The sequence below is a fragment of the Triticum dicoccoides genome, chromosome 7B, assembly GCF_002162155.2.
Source record: "Triticum dicoccoides isolate Atlit2015 ecotype Zavitan chromosome 7B, WEW_v2.0, whole genome shotgun sequence".
NCBI classification, from domain to species: domain Eukaryota; kingdom Viridiplantae; phylum Streptophyta; class Magnoliopsida; order Poales; family Poaceae; genus Triticum; species Triticum dicoccoides.
The window spans coordinates 620,346,167-620,369,201 of record NC_041393.1 but is presented as its reverse complement, the minus strand read 5'-3'; the positions used below and the strand labels follow the sequence as shown (position 1 = coordinate 620,369,201).

The 23,035-nt window shown below is 52.5% G+C and overlaps 1 protein-coding gene and 1 pseudogene across 2 annotated transcripts; both read right to left on the bottom strand.

Annotated features, from left to right (window-relative positions):
• Positions 1-1,569: 1,569 nt before the first annotated feature.
• Positions 1,570-2,909, bottom strand: LOC119339239 (annotated as a pseudogene).
• A 1,770-nt stretch (positions 2,910-4,679) lies between these two features.
• LOC119341940 (60 kDa jasmonate-induced protein-like) lies at positions 4,680-9,516 on the bottom strand. Of its 2 annotated transcripts, XM_037613784.1 has the most exons (4): positions 9,305-9,516; positions 8,817-8,965; positions 8,615-8,726; positions 4,680-5,466 (listed from the first exon to the last, which is right to left on the bottom strand). In XM_037613784.1, exons 2-4 carry the CDS (start codon positions 8,879-8,881, stop codon positions 4,876-4,878), a joined length of 768 nt encoding a protein of 255 aa, XP_037469681.1. In that variant the 5' UTR covers positions 8,882-8,965; positions 9,305-9,516; the 3' UTR covers positions 4,680-4,875. The 2 variants fall into 2 exon arrangements, with proteins under 2 accessions (XP_037469681.1, XP_037469680.1); XM_037613783.1 differs by having other exon boundaries at positions 8,615-8,965.
• Positions 9,517-23,035: the final 13,519 nt, after the last annotated feature.

The following is a 23,035-nucleotide window of genomic DNA, read 5'->3' as shown; positions in this document are numbered from 1 at the left end:
AATTCACAATCCGAAGGAAAAGCTTTCGGCTCATCCGATAATGGCGCCAAAATGTTTTCTCACCGTGCAATGGAGCGTCGGCGAAGTAGTCCGAGTAGAGCATGCAGTAGCCTTCCAGACGATGCCGGTTCTTTGCTTTCACCCGGCCAAGCGCCGAGCCACCTCGCCGCGGCTTCTCACTGCCCGCGAGTAGGCCGGCGAGGGCGGCGAGCACCATGATATGCTCCTGCTCCTGGACGTCGGCTTTGGCTTCCTCATCCAGCAACGCCGCGAGCGCCTCCTCATCTTCGGAGTCCATCGCCGGGCCGCGCAATTCACCGAACACCTTGTGGGCGAGGTAGGCGCATGCCAGCCGGTGTACATGCCCTACGCGGCCGGAGCGCCGGAAAAGGTGCCCGGGCGGCGGCGAAGAGGCTGCCTCGGCGAAACCCCTTCTTTTTCCCGTTAGGAGATGGTCTACCTAGCTGCGGCGAGCGATGGTCGGCGCCGGGATCGGCAGGGTGGTGCAGGGTGGCGGCCGAGCGCAGGGGGTAGGAGGCGAATCTGGGCGGGTGGCTTGACTTTTCACCTGTCAATGTGGCCCCAAGAACGCTTTTCTCTTGCGCCGGAGCCCCCGAGCGCCCCCCAGTGCGCCGGGTTCGGCCTGCGAGCGCCGAGCGCAAAAACGGGCCAAGCTGACGGAATTCGACGTCCTGAGAGCGTGACTGAGCCATTTTTTCGGCGCCGTTCTGAGGGCGCGGCTGGAGATGCTCCTAGACCATGCCCGCTCTTCGTCCTGGATAGCTACCACGAGATAAGGGAGAGAGGCCCACTTGTCGTCGAAGATGCATGTGTTCTGATGCTTCCATGTCATCTAGGTGCATCGAGGGACAATGGAAGCGAAGCCCTTACGCGGGCTGGGAGGGAAGGACACCATCGCCGCAGCCCACCATTCGTAGGGAGGTGCTTGAAGTCCCATCCTACGGCATGGAGGTGAAACGGCACCATGACAGAACCTGGTGCTAAACTTGCCAGGGGAACACACAACCAACCAGGAGATGGTGGACGGTTTTGGTATCTTGGCCGCGTAGCACGCATCTAGCGGGTGCAGTAGACCTCGGTTAGCAAGACGCTCCGCTGTCCAGCATCTGTCGAGATGAGCAAGCCGTAGGACAAACTTACTTTTGGTTATAGACTTTGTTATCTCTTATTATGCTTCCGATCAAACTTGGGCTCTTAGGACGTCTCTACCGATACAAAACACGAACAACTTAGTTGTCCGAAGAGCATAATTAATGTAGCGAAAACTTAAAAACTCTTCTGTGACGAACAAACCTGATATAAAACCTCCCAACATGAAACATATTTATTCATGTGCAAATATATGCAACACGCCAACACCACCTAAGACATAACGCTCCAATCAGGAACTTCCACGCAATCTCTCGAACGACATGTACAACACACACTGCATCTATAACAATCACCCACTTCACTCCATAAGAAAACAATATAAACACTCACCCAAATGTATAGTAGATAGTTCAATAATTAGATAACGGGTGCGATGCACGGATGCCGGTAGTCCGATCATGGCTGAAGCTTCAGGGGCAGCTTGGCTTTGGGGAACGGCGGCATTTCCTGCTTCAGGCCCTCTGGCATAGCTGGGTGTGGTAACTTGGGCTCTCTTTAATTAGGCACCTCCGGTACCTCAGGGTGAGGCACATGGGGCTCCTTTCGCACGGTATCGTGTGGCATTTCAGGTTTCGACAACTCTGGCATGGCAGGGGGGCGGCAGCTCGTGCTCCTTTGGCACCTCTGACACAACGGGGTGTGGCACTTGAGGCTCCATTGGTATCTCCGGTGTGCCCGAGTGCGGCAGTACGTGCTCCTTTGGTACCTCCGGCATGACAGGGTGCGACACTTGAGGCTCCATTGGCACAGCAGGATGCGGTAGCTCAGCCTTCGGGAGCTCGGGCATAGTAGGGTGTGGCGGCAGTTCGGGCTTTGGCACCTCCGGCACGACAGGGTCTTGGACTTCAGAGTTCAGACTCCTTTGGCACCACGGCGTGTGACACTTTGGGTTGACACCTTGGGCACAGCAGGGTGCGGCAGTTCAGGCTTCGGTATCTCGGGCGTAGTAGGGTGCGACGGGAGTTCAGGATTTGGCAGGTCCGGGACGGTGGGGTGTGGTGGCCTGGTGGGTACTCCTTGGGCACAGCCTCCTCCTCTAGGTGCCGTGCTGCGCTGCTCATGGAACTACATGAGAGCAGCAGCGCCACGAGGAAGACATGGTGTTCTTGCCCAGCATGGTGAATGCTGTGTGCTTCCTGTCTCTGTGCATCGATCAGCGAGAGGCAACTTCTTGCTGTGATGGCTGGGAGATAAGAGAACGCTGGTACTCTACTATTTATAGCACTCCAAAATCCAGATGGATACACTACTACCTCTGTACACTAATACTATAATATAAGACGTTTTTGCAGTTCAATGTAGTAACTAGCCTGACTGAACTTTGGTGCCTTGGTGGCCAGTTGGTAGGTTGTTTACTGACTTAGGTCTTATGCGTGATCAATCTCTCTGCCTATGATCAATCTCTCTGCCTATATTGAGACATGAGCGATGTTATGTACTGTACGTTTCAAGCTCTAAGTGTCTACTTTGGTCTCAAATCAATGCATGTTTCGATAATTGGTCGGCTCGGCTGCTCAGCTGCACCGCAGACGCGAGGAAGGGCTCGGGCCTAGCCATCGCCCATGGCTTGCGGCGCAGAAGCTTGTGTCGGCGACCATGGCGCGCGCCTGGTGCCTCGCTACCAGCAGCCCTCCCACCAACTCGGCGATCCTGGCTTCTAGAGCAACGACGTTGAGCTGAGCCTTTGTGAGGTCAGTTCTTGTACCAAAGTCATGCATGTAGAAATTCTTACTCATCACGATTTACCCAAAAAGACTTTCGCCCCGTTTTATATATAAAGCAATGACCAACAGCAACCCGATACAAACACACACCCCACAACACACGCACACACCCAAGGCAAGATACAAGGCGCTGAGCGCAACAACACCACCCCAAGCACACAAGAGTAGCCGGGGTCCTCGAACACGCCATCGCGAAGAGAAGAAGCCGCATACGACGAACCGTGGGCTCCAAGGCGGTGCCTTCAGGAAGGATACGACACCGGAGTGCGGTTACCGCCCGACCCGAGGGTCAGAGTCTGGAGCGACACGACTGGCAATGAGAGCCGCGACGACGCCTTCAAGAAGGGAACGAGCTTCGCCGCCGCCGGCCCATCCGAAGATAGAACAGGTTTTCACCCCGGCCAACACACACCGCCACCGAATGCCGCACCCCAGCAACCACGCCGCCCACACGGCCATGGTCACCGGGCAGCACCGAGCCACGGGCTCTGCCCCTGAGCACCGCGCTACCATCCCCAGGGCCGCCGCCCCGGCATCAGAGACCTAGACACCACCTCACCCGTGACCCGCCGCTACCCCAACCAACCCGGGGGTCCCCCAACGCCGAGACCCAATAGGCCGGTCAAAGTGGCCTCCATCGACCCGTCCTGCGGCACCGGGCACAAGACGAGCTCGGTCCTGCTGTCGGGCGCGAGACGAGCTCGGTCCTGCTGCCGGGCGCGAGACGAGCTCCGTCCTGCGGGCGCGAGACGAGCTCCGTCCTGCGGGCGCGAGACGAGCTCCGTCCTGCAGTACCGGGCGCGAGACAGGCAATGGACCGTAGCCGGGAAAGAACCAACCCTTCAACGAAGGTAGCGCCAGGCAATGAGAAGAGGCATCGAAGGCCAACCCAGGCCGCTCACGGACGGCCGATACCGAAGATGACCAGCCGCCGTCGTGAAACGATCCAGACCACCGCCATGAGCCACCACCACGCCGTGGCAGCCCACATCCCGCCGAGACTCCGAGGGACAGCCCCAAACCGCCCACCGACGGCCATGGGCCAGATCCCAGCTGATTTGGCCGACAACCGCCGCCGCCCCCTCCCGGAGACCACCGCCACCACCACCCGCATCGACCGCACGGGCGACGCCGCAGCCACTACCAGATATGCAGCCTCCGCGCCCGTACAGCTATGCCCCGCCACCAGCGCACCAGCCGGCACGCCTCACCATGCTAGAGGCCGGCCCAGCCTAGCCAGACACCGCCCCCAGCCCGTGCCGCCGCGGCCCGCGACCCCTGTCGTCGGGGTCTGACGAGGAAGCCCCGATGCAGCCAACCACCTCACCCGCCCCATGCCCAAGCCTGCGCCTCCAGAACCACGCAGCCGCCGCCGCTCCGCCGCACGGCCGCACCACCGGCACGCCGCCCGAGTCACCGTCGCGTCGTCCTGCGCGAATACCTCACCGCGGCCCTGCATCCCGCGCCGCCGAAAGCCATGGGAGAAGGGGAAGAAGGCCCCGCCGCCACCCACGCCAGCCGAGCTTTGCCCGGCGGCACACTCTGGTGGCGGCAGGGGGGAAGGGGGGAGGGTCGTTGGCCGGTGGCGGCTAGGGTTCGCCCTGCCGCCCGCGAGAGCGGCACGAGCGAGTCAAGACGTAGCTCATCACGATTTCTACCAGGTTTAACCAAGAAGAACAATTCGAACCCAATATCTGGCCCAGCAAACTGACAAAATTCTACGCAAAGGTCAGGTCACTGCTTTGTTGAGACGGTAGTAGTAAAGAACACTGGCACAGCTCCTAGAAAACCAACATGAACTTATAATTTTATCAGATCATATAATAACATTCAGCGACAGGATACTGTCACTGTGCAAACATTTTATCAGGTCACTGCTTTGTGTAGTAGTACAACACAAGGGACTGGGCGCACAGGCATCCAGAGTCTTCATCATATGTTATACATTAAAGTGACCCACAGCTGAGCAACGAACACACTACCTAAAGTATTGTGAAATGAAGATCTTCACTTCGATTTGAGTACCACTCTTGCTGATAAGACGCGCCGTTTGATCGCATTCGGGCAAGGGATGAAACTCTAGTGTGCCTCTCATAATCTCGTCACCACAATCAGAGTGCAGATCTATTTCAATTGCCAGTACCTTGTACAATGGCACCGCAAGCTGATGTCTAGCCAAGGGAATCAGCTCTCCTGATCGTGCACATATGCCCTTCACATCTTCGTTGTAGAAAAGCACGCAGCCAATATCAAACAGCTCGCTGCGAGCGACAATTCTCCCAAAAAGGCTGATAGGATCTTTTACATTGCGATGAGTAAGCCTCACAGCAACTTCGCATTCAACTCCCTGGCTCAGGATGGCGTAGATCACCTCCACAGGACCATAAGGAGTATTGGCAGTTTCTAATAGGGGCCTGTCCAATGTTGGGGTCTCCAGGTGTAAATGCACGCTCAAGTTCCAGATTTCTTCAAGAGAGATATCTTGGCTATTGTCATGGAGATAAATGCTGAACCCGACAGGTCCATCTGCTGAGATGGCTCTTCCTGGACCAGTTAGCACAAGGTTGCCCTGTTCCATAGAAAATAGAAGTGATTTATATTTGCCTCATTAAAGGTGAAACACTATGTCTCAATAGATGCAAACCTGAATAACTAAGCAAACATATACTCCCTCCGTCCCAAAATTCTTGTCTTAAATTTTTCTAAATACGGATGTATCAAGTCACGTTTTAGTGTTAGATACATCCGTATCTAGACTAATCTAAGACAAGAATTTTGGGACGGAGGGAGTACTATGCACATTACATTTACTAGTGAAGCCAGACAACATGGATGCTCGAGTGCTCAACTGTTTTGCAAAAAGCTTTATCATCTCTCCTTGGCAAAGCATTTGCTGACGGCAAAAGGCTTTCTTTCTTCTATTATCAACACACGGTAGTAATAAGTTTGCAATACTCTTTGCACATGTTAACAGAACAAATCAAGCAATATACTTAGAGCCAGCATGTCCTCTTTGTAACTAGCTTTGCAGACTAAGGAAAGAAGCAGTGCATGGTACGATGGATGGTTACGCCTGTATATAGATTGGGAGCTCCTAATGAGCAGTCAACTACCCAGAGTCGTTAAGCTCTTAATGCAATGGCCAGATTCACCCCTCATCTAGTACTCCCTCCGATCCACATTAATTGTTGCAACTTTGTACTAAAGCTGCGACAATTAGTTTGGGTCAGAGTGAGTATTAGAACTCATCCAAACTTTATCTCCAGGGAGGTATTACATGCAATATTCAAATTTCATTGAAATTGTTAAGTTCAGAAATTTCAAATACTTTGGTGGCTACAGGAATGTTGACATCTCGGATGAAACTTCAAGATTATGCTGGCTAATTAGCACTTGATGGCCGAATTGATTTCTGAAATTACTAAAATTTTAAAAATCCATAAATTTTGGTAGTACCAACATTGAACCTTAATTACATCCTCTAATATCTTCCATGCAGTGTGTTTGAACTCTATGTACTTCCAAACAAATATCCAGCAGCAAAAGTCATCAATTTTTTTCATTTTTTTGGCAAATGTATTTCCAAGCTTGTGGTGGCAGTTGTAGGGTCAAATAGGACCCCTAGGTCAGGAGTAGAAATTTCTAACTAATTTTCAGAACTGAAATTGTCAGAATTTTCTTATTCTTAATCTCAAAATAATATGTATTTGAGCTGGCAAATTAAACAAATATATAGTAGTTTTGAAGTCTATGTACTTTTCCAGAAATTTTTGTGAACTTTGCTAGTGGATACGAAGATTGCATGAGAAGTGTGTGGCGCACAAAATACATCCCGCATCGCACCTCCTTCCAGGCCAAATGCACCGCTACTAACCCAGTAACCCACCAACCCACGTAGCAACGTGCACTTCCCTAGCCCTACCTCACCTCCACTTCGCCTACTGTTGTCTCATCTCTCGTCGCCATCACCAGCTTCTAAGCCAGATCCACCATCACGTCCCATCACATCCTAACATCATCCTCCTAACCAACCTACCAGCCAGCTTCACCCACCGCCCTGTTCCACCTCCAGGAAGCCCCTGGCCATGCCACTAAACCCTGTTACCAGAGCACATGGAGTAGCTCCGCACCGGAGATGGGGAGTTTCAAGGCGATCTAATGGTGACTGGTGAGTAAATAAAGAAAGAAACGGCTAGCTCACAGTCAATCGAGAATTTGCAAATTACAGCATATTGTGTTTTGAAGGGGATGTACCTATCTTTAGAGCATCTCTAGCAGATCCCGTATAACTCTGGCGAACTGCATTTTGCGGGACGTTATACAGGACGGCCCAAAAAAAAGGGCCCACGCAGATCCTGCAAACGAGGCCCGGCCCGTAAAAGTTTTACGGGCGGCCCGTAAACCGACCGTGTTTCCTGTATATATGCGGGCACGAGTGGATTTTAGGGTTTCCATCCAGCATTCCCCGCATCCCTCTCAGCTGCGAATTCCCCTCCTCCAGCAAGAAACCACCTCCCCTCCGGCAGCGATTTCCGGCGCCTCCGGCCACCGGATCTCTCCGGTAATGGCGACAGCGGGTGCAGGGTGTGGCGGCGGCGACGGTTTTGGTCGGCGCGGCGGGCTCGGGCGCGGTGTGTTCGCCGGCCGGAAGCTTCGCAACGACGACAAGGCCGGCAGCTCCTCCCTCCGCCCTCCCGTGACGGATACACAAAGAGAGGCGACACGCATCCGTGGCGCGAAGTCCTGCAGCGCCGAGTCGCGCTCGTGGGCGAGTTGCCGGCGACTCGGGAGGATCTTCGACCCGGCCCTCCAGCGGCTCCGAGCGGCCGAGAACGCGTGGTGGCAGGCGAGGGAGGCCGCCGCGGCCGGCGATGTAGCTGTGGCCGCGCGCCTGCAGGAGCTCAAAGAGGAGTACCAACTCCAGCAGACACTCTCCAGTACCCTGATCTACCACACCCTCCACGACAACGAGCCGCCGCCACGCGAGGACGGCTCCGGTGACAAGGGTGACGACGGCGATTCTGGTTCCGGTGCAGACGCGTAGAACAAGTATGCATTAGAAGTAGAACCCCGCGTAGTATGAACTACTTTGATTTTCGTTTGAACTGGATCTGTTCTGTCTCAGCGCATGTCGTCCCGTAAATTTCATTTACGGGAGCCCGTAAACAAATTTTGCGGCTCGGTCGGTTGCGGGATCTGCTAGAGATGCTCTTAACATCATGACTCATTTTCAACAATGTGCTATCGTCATGACACTATATTTACTTCAGCAGAATATTTTCCTGATTAGAGATACTTTGGACACTGGAAGAAAGAAAGCCTACACCAACAGACATGATAGTGCACCTTTGATGGTTTCTAAACATGTGATTTCAGTCTCAAGCATTTGCCTAAAGAAGTAACAAGCAAACAGAGTGGATTACCATAATTCCCACTCGCTGGCTACAGATATTCCACCTACACATGGACATTCAGATATGGTCCACTTTATGTAGTACATTCATTGCTAGTTCGTATACAAGAAAAATAAAATAAAACAATCATACTTTCCCAAGTTAATAAATGAAGTTGGATTATTTCACTTATGCCATTACACAATTTGAGTTGCAGAAATCTTTTTGTGGCACAATACAATTGCTTCTTCAGCCCTAAACAAAAATAATACAGAATTGAAATGGAGTTGATTGGTACAGTGGATAACTGGTAAGAATCTGCACCTGCGAATCACAAGGTTGTGGGGTGACCTGGTCGTCATGGCAGATCCTTGCGAAGACCATAGACTGAGAGCAATAGGTGCCACCGGCTTCAACTATGCCACAAGGCGGCAGCCTGTTTCCTCGGGAGGAGGCGGCTGCATCAGGGACACGCACGGCAAAAACCTCCATCAGATTGCTCCCGTAGAATGGTAGGTCAGCATACCTTAGGTCGGCATACGCATGCAACTGCTCATCATTCGGGCCGTCATAGCCAGTTGCCGCTGCCATGGGGACTTGCGTAGCAACAAGGCCGTCTTTTTCTGAGTTGGAACTTGCTTTTGGGGAGGCTGGTGGCTAAAATCCCAAATCTCCCTGTATGTTGAACATGATGTTAAAGCATTGATTAATCATGGTTTTTTTTGTAGATTTTGTTTATTGTTAAGTGCAGATGATCATCAAATACAGACAAGCTCCAAACAGATCTATAGAAATTACAATTAAGTTTGCTCCAAAAAAATACAAACTTGCTATCCTGCCATCATCCATCGTATTTATAACAGAGAGCAGACAGTTCTTGCATACTCCCATTCCCATACATATGCTGCACCATCCTACCATTCATATGCATGCAAACAGATCTATAGAAATTACAATTAAGTGTGATACAAGGAACATTGCTGGGGGGGCGCGGGGACGCGGGATAGGGGCTACCTTCCGTTTGGCGTTGGGTCGGGGATGGGATACCCGACGGCGGCCGATGCAGGGGAGGACGACGGCCAAGGGGAAGAGGGGGCCTCGATGGCTTATGCAGGGGCAGCGCGATTGGAAGCGCTCGACGCCGGTCGATGGCTCGGAAGAAGGCGGAGTCTACAGCCCGCCGCCGCCGCCGCCGCCGCCGCCGCTTACTGTTCGGGGGAGGAGCGGAGAAATTGGGAGATCGAGTGAAAGGACAATTACAAATTGAACCTTCAGTTATATGGCACTGGTCTGTTGTACCCTTCGAAGCTTTCTCACTTTTGCCCTTTCAATTCTGCCTTCACATCACCGTTTGAACGTTTTTTTCTTTTTTGAAACGACCGTTTGAACGTTGAGGCCAGCACTACCAATCAGCCGGATGATAATCTCGTTTTTTAAACCGCCTTGAGAGCCGTGCGATTGGGCCTAGCCAACCGTCCGATTTTCGCGTTACAGGGTGCCTGAAGCCAGTCAAACCATCGCTTTCACACAAACCCGTGTTCACACACACATGTACGCATGCAAGGCATTTGACTGCGGCGTCGCAGCGCGGCTGCCCTTGCTGGCGCGAAGACTTTCAACCATGCACGTCCATGGTTTGTGGTGACATGGAATCAAAAATTGAGGTATTCTAGCAAGTGTATGGTAGCAGCGTGCAACATTAGAAGCCAAAACGACAGTCTCCATTGCAGCGACAACAGCTGCTGCAGAGACATGCGCCGGAGTGGCTACTAGGAACGAGGGCTGACACACTACAAGTCGAGATGACGATGCTGTTGCAGTGGGCGTCGATCTGGACCGCGGGTTCTGGGATGGTGACCCGTCTCCTTCGACGGCCGCGGCGATGCTACACGGGGAGCTTCGACGGCTACGGCGATGGTGCGGCAGCTTGCTTCGAACGGTCACTGTGTGCTTCGACGACCGCGGCAATGCTGCGACGGTAGGTCGGCTGCTTCGGTGATGTTGCAATGGTGTATATTGACGGCCATGGTGATGCTGCAATGGCCGCCCGACTGCTTCAATGATGTTGTGACAACGTGCTTTGATGGCAGTGACAATGCTGCGATGGCAGCTTGGATGGTGCTGCAATGACATGCTTCAGTGGGCGCGACGATTTCCACGATGGTGTTCTTCAAATGCCCGCGGTGTGCTTTGATGACATGCGTTGACGGCCGCGGCGATGCTACAATGACAGTCTGGCTGCTTCGCTGATGTGGCGATGGCATGCTTCAATGGGCGCGACGATGTCACGATGGTGTTCTTCAAACGGCCACGGTGTGCTTCGAAGACGTGCGTTGACGACCGCGGCAATGCTACAACGGCAGTCTGGCTACTTCGATGATGTTGCGACGGCATGCTTGGACAGCCGCGACGGCGGCATTCTTCGAAGGATCACGCTGATGTTTCGACGACGTGCTTCGACGACGTGCTTCGACGACTGCGATGATGCTGTGATGGAGGCCCGACTACTTCGACGATGCTACAAAGACGTGCTTCCTGGCCATGATAGTGCTGCGATGATGGCACGGCTGCTTCGACGATACTACAACAGCGGTCTCGCTACAGCGATGCTGGTGTGATGGCATGCTTCGACGATCATGGTGGCGCCGGAGGCTACTCAAAGCATGCATTGGTAGTGTTTTGCATGCAACGACGATGCCCAACTCGCTAGGCAAAAGCAATGGTCAGTGCCAACTCGCGCTGGCTTGCTCAGAATGATTAATGCATGCAGCATGCATAGCCATGCAGTCAAGAGTCAACTCAATAAAGAAACAAAGGCTGGCGTGAAGGACAAATGAGAGAGGGAGTAGCAGCAGCAGCGGTGTAGACACGAGCTACGCATGCGTGTGCACGGCAGGAATTACATATTTGATCTGAGGCCGAAATTAAATTACAAATTGACCTGCTTTTAAAAAAATTTCACTCTGCTGACTTTTTAATGTGGCGTCCGACAGCGAGGCGCCGCACCCTATAGTGCAGCGCCCTTTCCTTAGGCGTCGCAGATCCAGCCAGCGTGGCAGCTCTGGTCCAGTTACGGCCCCACAGACAGCAGTGCAGCGCCTAAGGCTAGGGCGCCACACTTGTAATGTGCAGCGCCCATATCTTAGGCGCTGCACTGTCTGTGTGCCACTTAGGCTGGCCCCACCCTCTCTCCTCTCCCACCCCCACCCCACACACCCCCACCCCACCCAAACCCTTAGCCTTGCGCCACTCCTCTCTTCCCCTCTCCCCCCCTCTCAAATCCTTATCAAATCTTGCAAATCCGGAGTATTTGACCGTGGATTTCGAAGCCAACCCCTCCCTTAAAGTAATCTCCTCCGATCCCCTCGTTTTCATCCATAGGAATTGTCACATTTGCTCAAATCTAGCTAGTTTGGGGAAACCCTAGTTTTTGCTTGGATTTGGAAATTTGTGTTGAATCAAATTATGTTTCTTTGCTAATTTGGTATGGTTAGGATTTCATAGTATGCTAGGGTTAGGGTTATGTGTGTTTGATGTTGGTGTTAGGGTTATTGTCGGTGTCAAAACTGGCGGATCTCGGGTAGGGGGTCCCGAACTGTGCGTCTAGGCGGATGGTAACATGAGACAAGGGACACGATGTTTTACCCAGGTTCGGGCCCTCTTGATGAAGGTAAAACCCTACGTCCTGCTTGATTGATATTGATGATGTGGGTATTACAAGAGTAGATCTACCACGAGATCAAGGAGGCTAAACCCTAGAAGCTAGCCTATGGTATGATTGTTTTTTCGTCCTACGGACTAAAGCCATCCGGTTTATATAGACACCGGAGAGGGCTAGGGTTACACAAAGTCGGTTACAATGGTAGGAGATCTACATATCCATATTGCCAAGCTTGCCTTCCACGCCAAGGAAAGTCCCATCCGGACACGGGACGAAGTCTTCAATCTTGTATCTTCATAGTCTTGAAGTCCGGCCGATGATGATAGTTCGGCTGTCCGGACACCCCCTAGTCCAGGACTCCCTCAGTAGCCCCTGAACCAGGCTTCAATAACGACGAGTCCGGCGCGCATATTGTCTTCGGCGTTGCAAGGCGGGTTCCTTCTCCGAATAATTTATAGAAGATTGTGAACACCAGGATAGTGTCCGGCTCTGCAAAATAAATTTCACATACCACCGTAGAGAGAATAATATTTACACAAGTTCAATCTGCTGACGTATTTGGTGGCGTGACGTCACACCACAACCAAGCCTTTACTCGAATCGTTTTTATTGTACCACCTCAGCGTGTTCAGCGAAGCGGTTTCCTTGGCACGTCTTGTCGAAGCAGAGATCGTGTTCCCCTTATTCTGGGATTCCCATCAATACGGACGTGGGTAACCCAACCACGCCATTGATTGCGGCGCTTGGGAGATAAGCGAGTTTTATCAGGTCGGTGGGGACGCATGGTTTCGTCCGCCCATATAAGGGGATAAAGATGCAACCCTTTTACCTGCGCCTTGTTCCTCCTTGGCTTATCCATCTTCGCGAACTCGAGCTCCAACGCCCAAGTCCGCACATCTCACCTCAACCTTCTCCAACTATGTTCGAAGCGGGAGGCAAGTGGATGGCCACCTCCGTTACGGAGGGGCACATCCATAAGCTGCGCACAGCCGGATATCTGTCCAGCGATATCGCGCATCGGCTCCCCGACGAGGGGGAGCTCATCCCCCCCCAGGCCCCATGAGAGGGTGGTATTTCTTTCCCATTTCCTCCGCGACTAGGCTTCCCAATCCACCCCTTTGTCCGGGGGCTCATGTTCTACTACGGCCTGGATTTCCATGATCTGGCCCCGAATTTCATTCTCAACATCTCGGCATTTATCGTCGTGTGTGAGGCCTTCCTCTGCATCCAGCCCCACTTCGACTTGTGGCTCAAGACCTTCAGTATCAAGCCGAAGGTTGTGAAGGGCAGCCAAGCGGAGTGCGGAGGCGCCATGGTGGGCAAGATGCCCAACGTTACTTGGCTTGAGGGCACTTTCGTGGAAACCGTTAAGGGGTGGCAATCGGGGTGGTTCTATATCACCGAGCCGCGCGACCCTGAATGGGCAGCGGCCCCCGAATTCAGATCTGGCATCCCCATACGGCTCACCTCCTGGAAAGAGAGCGGCCGGACATGGGGTGATTCGGAGGAGCTGACCGGACTCCAAGCCTGCATCCAAAAGCTAGTGAGCAAGAAGCTCAAGCTTGTCAACGTAGTCCAGGTCATGCTCATCCGCCGGATTCTCCCGTGCCAACGACGGGGCTTCAATATGTGGGAGTTCGATCCGGCGCAGCACCAAACTTTGAGCGGGCTCTTCGACACTACGTACGAAGATGCCTGGAGGGTGCTGTTTAAGGGCGCCGAGGCCCCCGCATCCGCTATCGAAGATCGCGGATTCAGCTTGCAGGGTCCGGCTAGCGAGGTAAGCGATTTTGCCCTTTACAGGACACTTGTTTTCCATAGTTTGACTCTATGCGGGATCTAAACTCCCCCTCCTTTGACAGGACTGGCTGAAGAAAGCTGAACAGACTATCTGTCCAGCCCCATTGCCAGAGGACCCAGTGGACGCCCGCTTAACGGGGCTGCTGGCTCCGGCACCCCACGTGGTGCCGGAGAAGAAGGCCAAGAAGAAGGCCACGACCACTCGGAAGAGTTCCCGTTTTCAGGTGTCATTAGACGATGACTCCGAGGCTGACTCCTCCCACAAAGGCGAGGAGGAGAAGAAGAAGGCCTCTCCCCCAGCGGGGGGAGGGAAGAAAAGGAAGGCTTCCCCAACGAGGGAGGCCGAAGGGTCCAAGAAGGGAAGTACTCTTCCCCCGGACTGCTCTGCCAACGCCGAAGATGACGACGAGGATTGGCCTCCAAGGGCCAAGCCCTTGGCGAGATCGTAAGTATCCGGACTCCCGAATAACTTCATGGTTTTTCTTTTCGCCACATAGTGTCTTTCTAATGCCGCATACAACCCTGCAGTCCGCCCAAGGATGACTTTCCCGCTTCATCGAGCGGGTCCTTGGGTGCGTCGGATATGGATTCCCTTCCGACCGCCTCCACCCCCCGTGATACGGACGATGCCGAGGTGGGATCCCGGGAAGGGACCCGCCAGGAGGAGGAGGCCCCGGAGGTGCAGCAGGGCAACCTCCCGGACTTTGCACCGGACTAGGCCCCGGAACCCGCAGTGGCTCTGGAGTTCGGCGGGCGGCCCCTTCGTAAGAAGGGCAAGACCGTGACGCTGGTAGCCTCCGTCCAACCGGAGGCGCCGGATAGTTTGCTGGAGGCGCTCAATGGCGCCTCCATCAAAGAGGAACACCGCACTGTTATGAGTGCGGTGATTCAGAAGGTTCAGCTCGCCAAGAGCGGGCTGACCGAAGCCTGCAGCAGCCTTCTAACAGGCTTTGAGGTAAGAATTTTGATATATGTAAAATAGTACCGCATTGACAGTAGCCCCTGATGCTCGGTTCGGTATTCGGAAAGAAAAGCCGGACTGAGGATCTAAAAAGATATACGCAGGAGTCATATAAAAAATATGTCAATATGGGATTGCAGGCTGTGCTGCTGACCTCTGCCGCACTGACTGCGGAGGTCAATACTTTGAAGCAAAGCCTCGAGCGGTCCGAGAGCGAGCTCGGCCGTGCCAAGAAGCAGCTCGAGGACAAGGAAGGTGAGTAACACCTTATTAAAATTGTACCTTACAGAAAAGGATTTGGTTGCAAGAAGAATGACAAGGATAACATGGGTATTGCAGGGGCCACAAACGAGGTGGCGACCCTGAAGGAGGCGGTGTCCGCGGCCGAACGTAATGCGGCCGCGGAGCGTACCGAGCGAGAGAAGCAGGAGGTGCGGGTGGCGGAGGTACAGCAAGAGCTCCAGGCTCTCGTGGAAAAACATGAGAGTTTGGAGCGTGACTTGAAGACTCGAGAGTCCGAGCTTGTAAAGGCTCTTGAGAGTGCCAAAGCCGCTAAGGCCGAAGCCTACAAGGCCCTCCAGGAAGTCGAGGCGTTGAAGAAAAATAGCGGCGGGTAAGGCATTTTTCATGCAAAGTAAGCATATGCGTGTGAATTACCTATCACTTACCCGGATTCGGAGCTCTCCAGGAGCGTTCGCAGATCTGCCCCGCAGCGTGTCCGATGCTGCCGCTTTCTATAGGGCCAAGGTGGGGAGCTCGATGGAGAAGGTCTTCTGGTCTCAGTATGCCGAGGCCGGACATCCGGTGCCCCTTAGCGACCAGCTGAAGCAGCTGGTCGAGCTCCACAAGGTGGCCGAACAGGCCATGAAGGGCCTCATAGTTCGGCTGTGGCCTAAGGAGGCCATGCCTGGGAGCTACTTTGGCCTGGTGCGGTGGCTGGTGGATGCGTGTCCGTGGGTTGAAGTCATCAAGCACTCTGCATGCATTGAAGGTGCCCGTCGGGCCCTTGCCCGCGCAAAGGTGCACTGGGGCAAGATGGATGCTCAGAAGCTTGTGACGAACGCGCCACCGCTGGGCAAGGAGCATCGCACGCCCGAGATGTATTATAAGAGTGTCCTGAAGGGTGCCCGCATTATTGCGGGTGAGTGCTCCAAAGATGTAATATTTGAGTAGACTCGCATTTGTTATCCTGTGTGCTGAAAACTTTGTTCATATGCGCTAAGCAATGCTTGTTAATTTAAAATATTACCTTCTGTGCGGCTGTTTATCAAATCTGAGAGATGGCAAGTCGTCGGCTTCAGCCCCCATGCCACGAGTGCTGGGGTGTTCGGGATAAATTTGAGGACTCTTGTTCCCATTTTTGGGTCCATCTAGGGAGGCGCTCAACACAACGAACAAGGCGACCAGACTTATAATGCTTGAACACTCTCACTTAGCCATAGAATTCTATAATTTTAAATTTTGGCGAAGCCCCTAGTGTTCGGAAGGCCGAATTTGGGGCGCTATCCACGCCTTGGCCGGACAAAGCCGGTTCCTCGCTCTAAGCGGCATAAGTCTTTAGGGACTCGAAAAAACCTCTCGAACAACGACCGGCTCTCGCCTCATCATGACGGTCAGTTTTAGCTTTCTCCACTGAGGCGCTCGCCCAGCTCAACTGGGGCGCAATCACAGTGGTTCTCCCAGTGCTACCTTAGCCGATTCAATGGAACATAAGGTACCAAAACATGGGAGCCGGGCAAACCCAACTATTGACCCAAGACATGATTCGGAGCCGATGCATATAATGCTATAAGTTCGGGGTGCCGCACTTGTGAAAGTGTTCGGACTTATCACACCATGATGCGGGAAACATAAGCCCCTGGTGTATTTAGCCATACCAAAATGTACGGATGCAACATATCATAAATGAACATATGTGTAAGAAAGAAATGCAATTGTAAGCAAAAAGGTGCTGCATTGTTTATTCAAGAAATACTGCTATGAATGCAGAACGATACAAATGGTGTGATAAGCAAGGGGTGGGACTATTAAACATGTCCCCCTCCAGGGGTAGGCTGCGGAATGGTGTATAAAACAGATTTAATGCTCGTAATGGAGACCACCTGGATATTCGTCGTAGCCTTTTTCCTTCCCTGGCTGTTGCATCGTGAGTTCGGCAGGTCTGCTGCCGGACAGGGCCTCTGATGAACGGAGTCTTGTGGGTAAAAAATAAGAAAAAGAGAGAAAGAAAGAAAAAGAACGACACACTTGAGAGCCCCTGGTGTGGTTAAGCCGCATTCTGGGCCTATCGTGGTCGTGCCCCTCCCCCCATGCCCATGGTATCTCCAGAGCGTAATGGTGTACGCGAAGGACCTGTCTTGAAATTTTGTAGGCGCTGGGGTTGGGGCCGCACTGCTACGCGTGCTCGGAACGTGCCAGGTGGTCTTGTTGTAGGTTACTCCGGGCACGTTTAGCCGTGTCCGGTCGCTTAACGGCCGGACTCGAGAATTGCCTTAGGAGGCTGCACTGTACTTCTGCCGCGAGAGCCGCTGTATGTTCCTTCGTTTGGAGAGAGCGTTCAGTGTTTCCGTTGACCGTGATGACTCCTCGAGGGCCTGGCATCTTGAGCTTGAGGTATGCGTAGTGCGGCACCGCGTTGAACTTTGCAAACGCGGTACGTCTGAGCAGAGCATGATAGCCGCTGCGGAACGGAACTATGTCGAAGATTAACTCCTCGCTTCGGAAGTTATCCGGGGATCCGAAGACCACTTCCAGTGTAACTGAGCCTGTACAATTGGCTTCTACACCTGGTATGACGCCTTTAAAGGTCGTCTTGGTAGGTTTAATCCTTGAGGGGTCTATGCCCATTTTGCGCACTGTATCCTGATAAAGCAGGTTCAGGCTGCTGCCGCCGTCCATCAGGACTCTAGTGAGGTGAAATCCATCGACGATTGGGTCTAAAACCAATGCGGCGAATCTGCCGTGGCGGATGCTGGTGGGGTGGTCCCTTCGGTCAAAAGTAATCGGGCAGGAGGACCATGGATTGAACTTCGGGGCAACTGGCTCCATTGCGTATACATCCCTGAGTGCGTGCTTCCGCTCCCTTTTGGGTATGTGTGTTGTGTATATCATGTTCATCGTCCGCACTTGTGGGGGGAAACCCTTATGTCCTCTATTGTTCGGCGGTCGGGTCTCTTCCTCGTCATCGCTATGCAGCCCCTTGTCATTGTTTACGGCAATTAACTTGCCTGCCTGCTTGAATACCCAACAGTCCCTGTTGGTGTGGTTGGCTGGCTTTTCAGGGGTGCCGTGTATCTGGCACGAGCGGTCGAGTATTCGGTCCAAATTGGACGGACCCGGAGTAGTTCTTTTGAATGGCTTTTTCCGCTGACCGGGTTTAGAGCCTCTGAATCTGGCATTGACTGTCGTATCCTCACTATTATCGTCATTAATGCGGCGTTTGTTTTTGTTGCGACGTGACCTGCCATTGCGGTCCTTGATATCCGGACTGCCAGAATTTTTGTTGAGGTTGTTGCTGTGTGCTAGCCAGCTGTCCTCACCCGCGCAGAAGCGGGTCATGAGTGATGTGAGGGCTGCCATGGATTTCGGCTTTTCCTGTCCCAGGTGTCGGGAAAGCCACTCATCGCGGATGTTATGTTTGAAGGCCGCGAGGGCCTCCGCATCCGGACAGTCGACGATTTGGTTTTTCTTGGTTAAGAACCGTGTCCAGAATTGTCTGGCCGATTTGTCTGGCTGCTGAATTATATGGCTGAGGTCGTCAGCGTCTGGTGGTCGCACATACGTGCCTTGGAAGTTATCGAGGAATGCGGCTTCCATGTCTTCCCAACTCCCAATTGACTCTGCTGGCAAGCTGTTAAGCCAATGCCGGGCTGGTCCTTTAAGCTTGAGTGGCAGGTATTTGATGGCGTGGAGATCATCACCGTGGGCCATGTGGATATGAAGGAGATAGTCCTCGATCCAAACCGCGGGGTCTGTTGTGCCATCATAAGATTCAATGTTCACGGGTTTAAACCCTTCGGGGATTTGATGATCCATTACTTCATCTGTGAAGCATAGCGGGTGTGCGGCGCCTCTGTATTGGGTGATATCACAACGGAGTTCAAAAGAGCTTTGTCTACTTTGTTCGGCCCGGCCGGACTTACCGGCGCGACGGTTGTCGTCACGTATCTGGGGCGCCCACGCGATCCATAGATCGATCTTGATTGTCTTGCCTTATCCTCCAATATATCTCACAAGTCCAGAGCGCTCCCTTGTGGCCTTGTGCTTTTCGAGCGATGCTGGGGTACGGTTCTAGTGGAGGGCCTAGAGGCCTCTCTGTCGCGGCCACGGGGTGGTCGGTCAGCCGTATTGTCTGTTGGTGATGCAGGTTCATATGCCTCCTCCTCTAATCGGGGAAGCAGCTTGCGTTTAGGGTAGCTTTTGGAGGGGCGTTCGAGCTCATGCTCTTTGGCCGCAAGGACTTCAGTCCATCTGTCGGCTAGCAGATCTTGATCAGCTCTAAGCTGCTACTGCTTTTTCTTGATGATGTTTGCCGTGGCCATAAGCCTGCGTTTAAAACGCTCTTGTTCGACGGGATCCTCAGGCACGACGTCGTCGTCGTCGAGGCTTGCCTCGTCTCCGGAGGGAGGCATGTAATCCTCTACTTCTTCATCCGCTGCTCTCTCATGAGGGCTGGCATCTCTGTCCTCCTGTGCTGAATCTTGCTGGAGGGGGTTGTCGTCGGCACTGTCTGGGGTGTTATTATCTCCGGTGTCGGAATCTCCATTCTTGCTGTGGCGGGATTTAGAGCGGCGCCGCTGACGCTGACGCTTGGGCTGTTTCTTGGAGGGGTCATCCTCCGATGTTCCTTCGCCATTCCCATCCTTTGGGATATCCACCATGTATATGTCATATGATGAGGTGGCTTTCCAATGCCCGGTAGGCGCTGGTTCTTGGTCGTCTCCGGCATCGTCGTCCATACCATCGATGTCTTCGGAGTCGAAGTCTAGCATGTCGGTTAGATCATTGACAGTGGCTACTAAGTGGGTGGTGGGTGGGCTTTGAATTTCTTCGTCGTCCGCATCCCAACCGTCCTGACCATAGTCCGGCTAGGGCTCTCCTGATAACGAGAGATACTTTAGCGAATTCAAGATGTCGCCGAAAGGTGAGTGTTGAAAGATGTCCGCAGCGGTGAACTCCATGATCGGCGCCCAATCGGATTCAATTGGAGGGGGCGCGGGAGGTTCGGAGTCCGGCGAGGAGTCCGGCACCTCGGAGTCACGAGCTTCATGAGGGACAATGTCAGTGTTCGGCTCTATCGTCGTAGAGGTTGCAGCCCCCGAGGCGGCGTCTAACCATCCGTCCTCGATCTGCGCAGCCGGCTCGGAATTGAAGATCGGAGTGGGCTCAAGTGCAGCCTCCAGGGTACTGTCCGGCCGCAGAGCTAAATCATGCCCGTCGTGACAGTGCGGCGCGCTCGGCTGTGGCTCGAATCCATCGAAGATCAAGTCCCCGCGGATGTCAGCCGTGAAGTTCAAGCTTCCAAATCTGACCTGACGGCCAGGGGCATAGCTTTCGATCTGCTCCAGATGGCCAAGCGAATTGGCCCGCAGTGCAAAGCCGCCGAATACGAAGATCTGTCCGGGGAGGAAGGTCTCACCCTGGACTGTGTCGTTGTTGATGATCGAATAAGCCATCGAGCCTATCGGTGACGACACAGAGGAACTCTCAATGAAAGCACCAATGTCAGTGTCAAAACCGGCGGATCTCGGGTAGGGGGTCCCGAACTGTGCGTCTAGGCGGATGGTAACAGGAGACAAGGGACACGATGTTTTACCCAGGTTCGGGCCCTCTTGATGGAGGTAAAACCCTACGTCCTGCTAGATTGATATTGATGATGTGGGTATTACAAGAGTAGATCTACCACGAGATCAAGGATGCTAAACCCTAGAAGCTAGCCTATGGTATGATTGTTTTTTCGTCCTACGGACCAAAGCCATCCGGTTTATATAGACACCGGAGAGGGCTAGGGTTACACAGAGTCGGTTACAATGGTAGAAGATCTACATATCCGTATTGCCAAGCTTGCCCTCCACGCCAAGGAAAGTCCCATCCAGACACGGGACAAAGTCTTCAATCTTGTATCTTCATAGTCTTGGAGTCCGGCCGATGATGATAGTTTGGCTGTCCGGACACCCCCTAGTCCAGGACTCCCTCAGTTATGCTATGGTTAGGGTTGTGGTTATTGTTAAGTGGGGGTTAGGGTTATTAATTCATATATATGTTAGGGCATATGTATTTTGTGCAAATATTTTTGTTAAGTACTTCTTTGATATATGTGTGTTTTTTATTATTATAGGGATGTGGAGAACATGTATTTATGTTCATCATGTGGATAAAGAGGCCTTTTTGAAAGGCAATGTTGAGCCGGACCCGGATGATCTTGACATGGTGTTTGAGAGTAGTCCTAGCTATGTGGAGCTCTTGGAACAAGTGAGGAATGATTTGAATTGGATGGACCCAAGTGACGTTGTTGAGTTCGAGGGAAGGCATAATGTTGGTTTTGGAATGCACATCTGTTGGAAGACAATGCGTGTGAACTTCGAGCAACGTTGGGTTGCATACAAGGAGACGGTTGCCGAATCTCTAGACAAAGCTCTTGAGTTATTTGCCTCCAAGAAGGCTGAGTCTACTTTGAATTTGTACTTGAACCGGAACCCCTCCCAGTTGGTTGCTAGCACTCCCCCACCAATGAACCAAGATCAAATGAGTGAACCTCATTTCACGCAACAAGATTGGCCAACATTGAGCCCGACTCCAAGCAACCAAAATGAACCTTTTGAAGAGGAGAATGATGAGTACGAGGAGGATGACAACGAAGTTGATCTCTATGACAACAATGTGGGTGATCTCGACAAATATCATGTGCAAGAGTCAATGGACCAATCCATCCCTTTTTCCCGTGCATATGCATCGGACTCTGATGACGATGGTCCCGATGAAGAAGTTGATGAGGAGGGGTTCACGCCCAAGGAGGCCCAAGCATTCAAGAAGGTATTCGGGCGGGATCACAATACACCAAGTGGGGCACCGTAATTCGTCATGTTCATCTTCATACCAAGGATTAAACCTGACGCTCTTCGGGCGTCCAACAGGCAGACGCTCCCAGCTCCATACAGAAAGTAGAAGCAGATTACCACCAATGCCTGCACTATCTGTGATCCTACAACATGCATCGTCCAGCTGCATATGAAAGCAAAACAATGTTAACTTGACAGCAAGCTTGCATTGCTAATGAAGAAATGAGTTGATCACAAAACAGACCAACTACCTGTCAGTACAAGTAGGCAAGAGTCGCTGAACCCCAGCTCCATTTGCTATCGAAGATGGTCAACGCCTTCAACCACATCCATGGAGCGTTCTTGCCAGTGGAGTCAGGAAACAAAGTCCTCGACACAATGTACCACATATACACACGAGCATGTGTCTAGATCAAATCATCAGTGGCATCCAAAGGGCACGTCACAAAGTTATTTTGAATCCACGTGAAAGCATCTCTGGCTGCTTTCCTTTCCCTCTTCTTCTTCTCTTCTCCCTCCTCTACATTAGCCTCAGCCTCGGTAGGAGCCATACCGATAAGAGCAATCATATGCTCACGCCACCTATCAGAATCGGTGCTCATACAGAGAGGCCTCCAATCGATAGCAAGACCGGTGATCAACGAGACATCCTCGAGCGTCACAGTCATCTCCCCGGTCCGAAGATGGAAACTGTGCGTCTCTGTCCTCCACCGATCAACAAGAGCGGACACCAGTGGAGCATTCAGATTCGGCGTGGACCGGCTGACCAACAGAATCCACGGGAGTAGTCCTGCCTGCTTGATGCACGGTGTGTACCGCTCATCGTAAGGCATGGCAGGACCAGAGACCCCGTGATACCGAATCTTCAGAGGTTCAAGCTTCTGCAAAAAACAAGTAATGACAAATCTTAGGGCATGTAAATTTCAACTCAAGGCAAATTTGCAAAATATTTAGATTACTTGTTATTACCTTCTCCTTCTCGCGCATCATGTAGGCCCGGTGTTGCACGTCGTAGACATCGTCCAGAAGCCAAACCATCCTTATAAATTTCAAACAATAAACATATATGAGTTCATCTCAAATATTGGTAAACACTCAACATTTCATATGTGTTCATCTAAACATCTCATGTGTATTCATCTACAAGAATCTCAACATCTCCTTCTCACACAATGAATAAATGATTGTAAATTCTCATATATATCTCGTATGACATATGTGTTCAAATAAATCAACATCTCATATTTCAAATAAACTCAACATCT

What these genes read in the sequence shown, in the direction of transcription:
- LOC119341940 (XM_037613783.1), bottom strand. Translation starts at nt 8,881, where the DNA reads ATGGCAGCGGCAACTGGCTATGACGGCCCGAATGATGAGCAGTTGCAT. An exon ending in CACAACCTTGTGATTCGCAG is followed by an intron (nt 5,467 to 8,614) that starts GTGCAGATTCTT and finishes TCTATGGAACAG; the next exon opens with GGCAACCTTGTGCTAACTGG.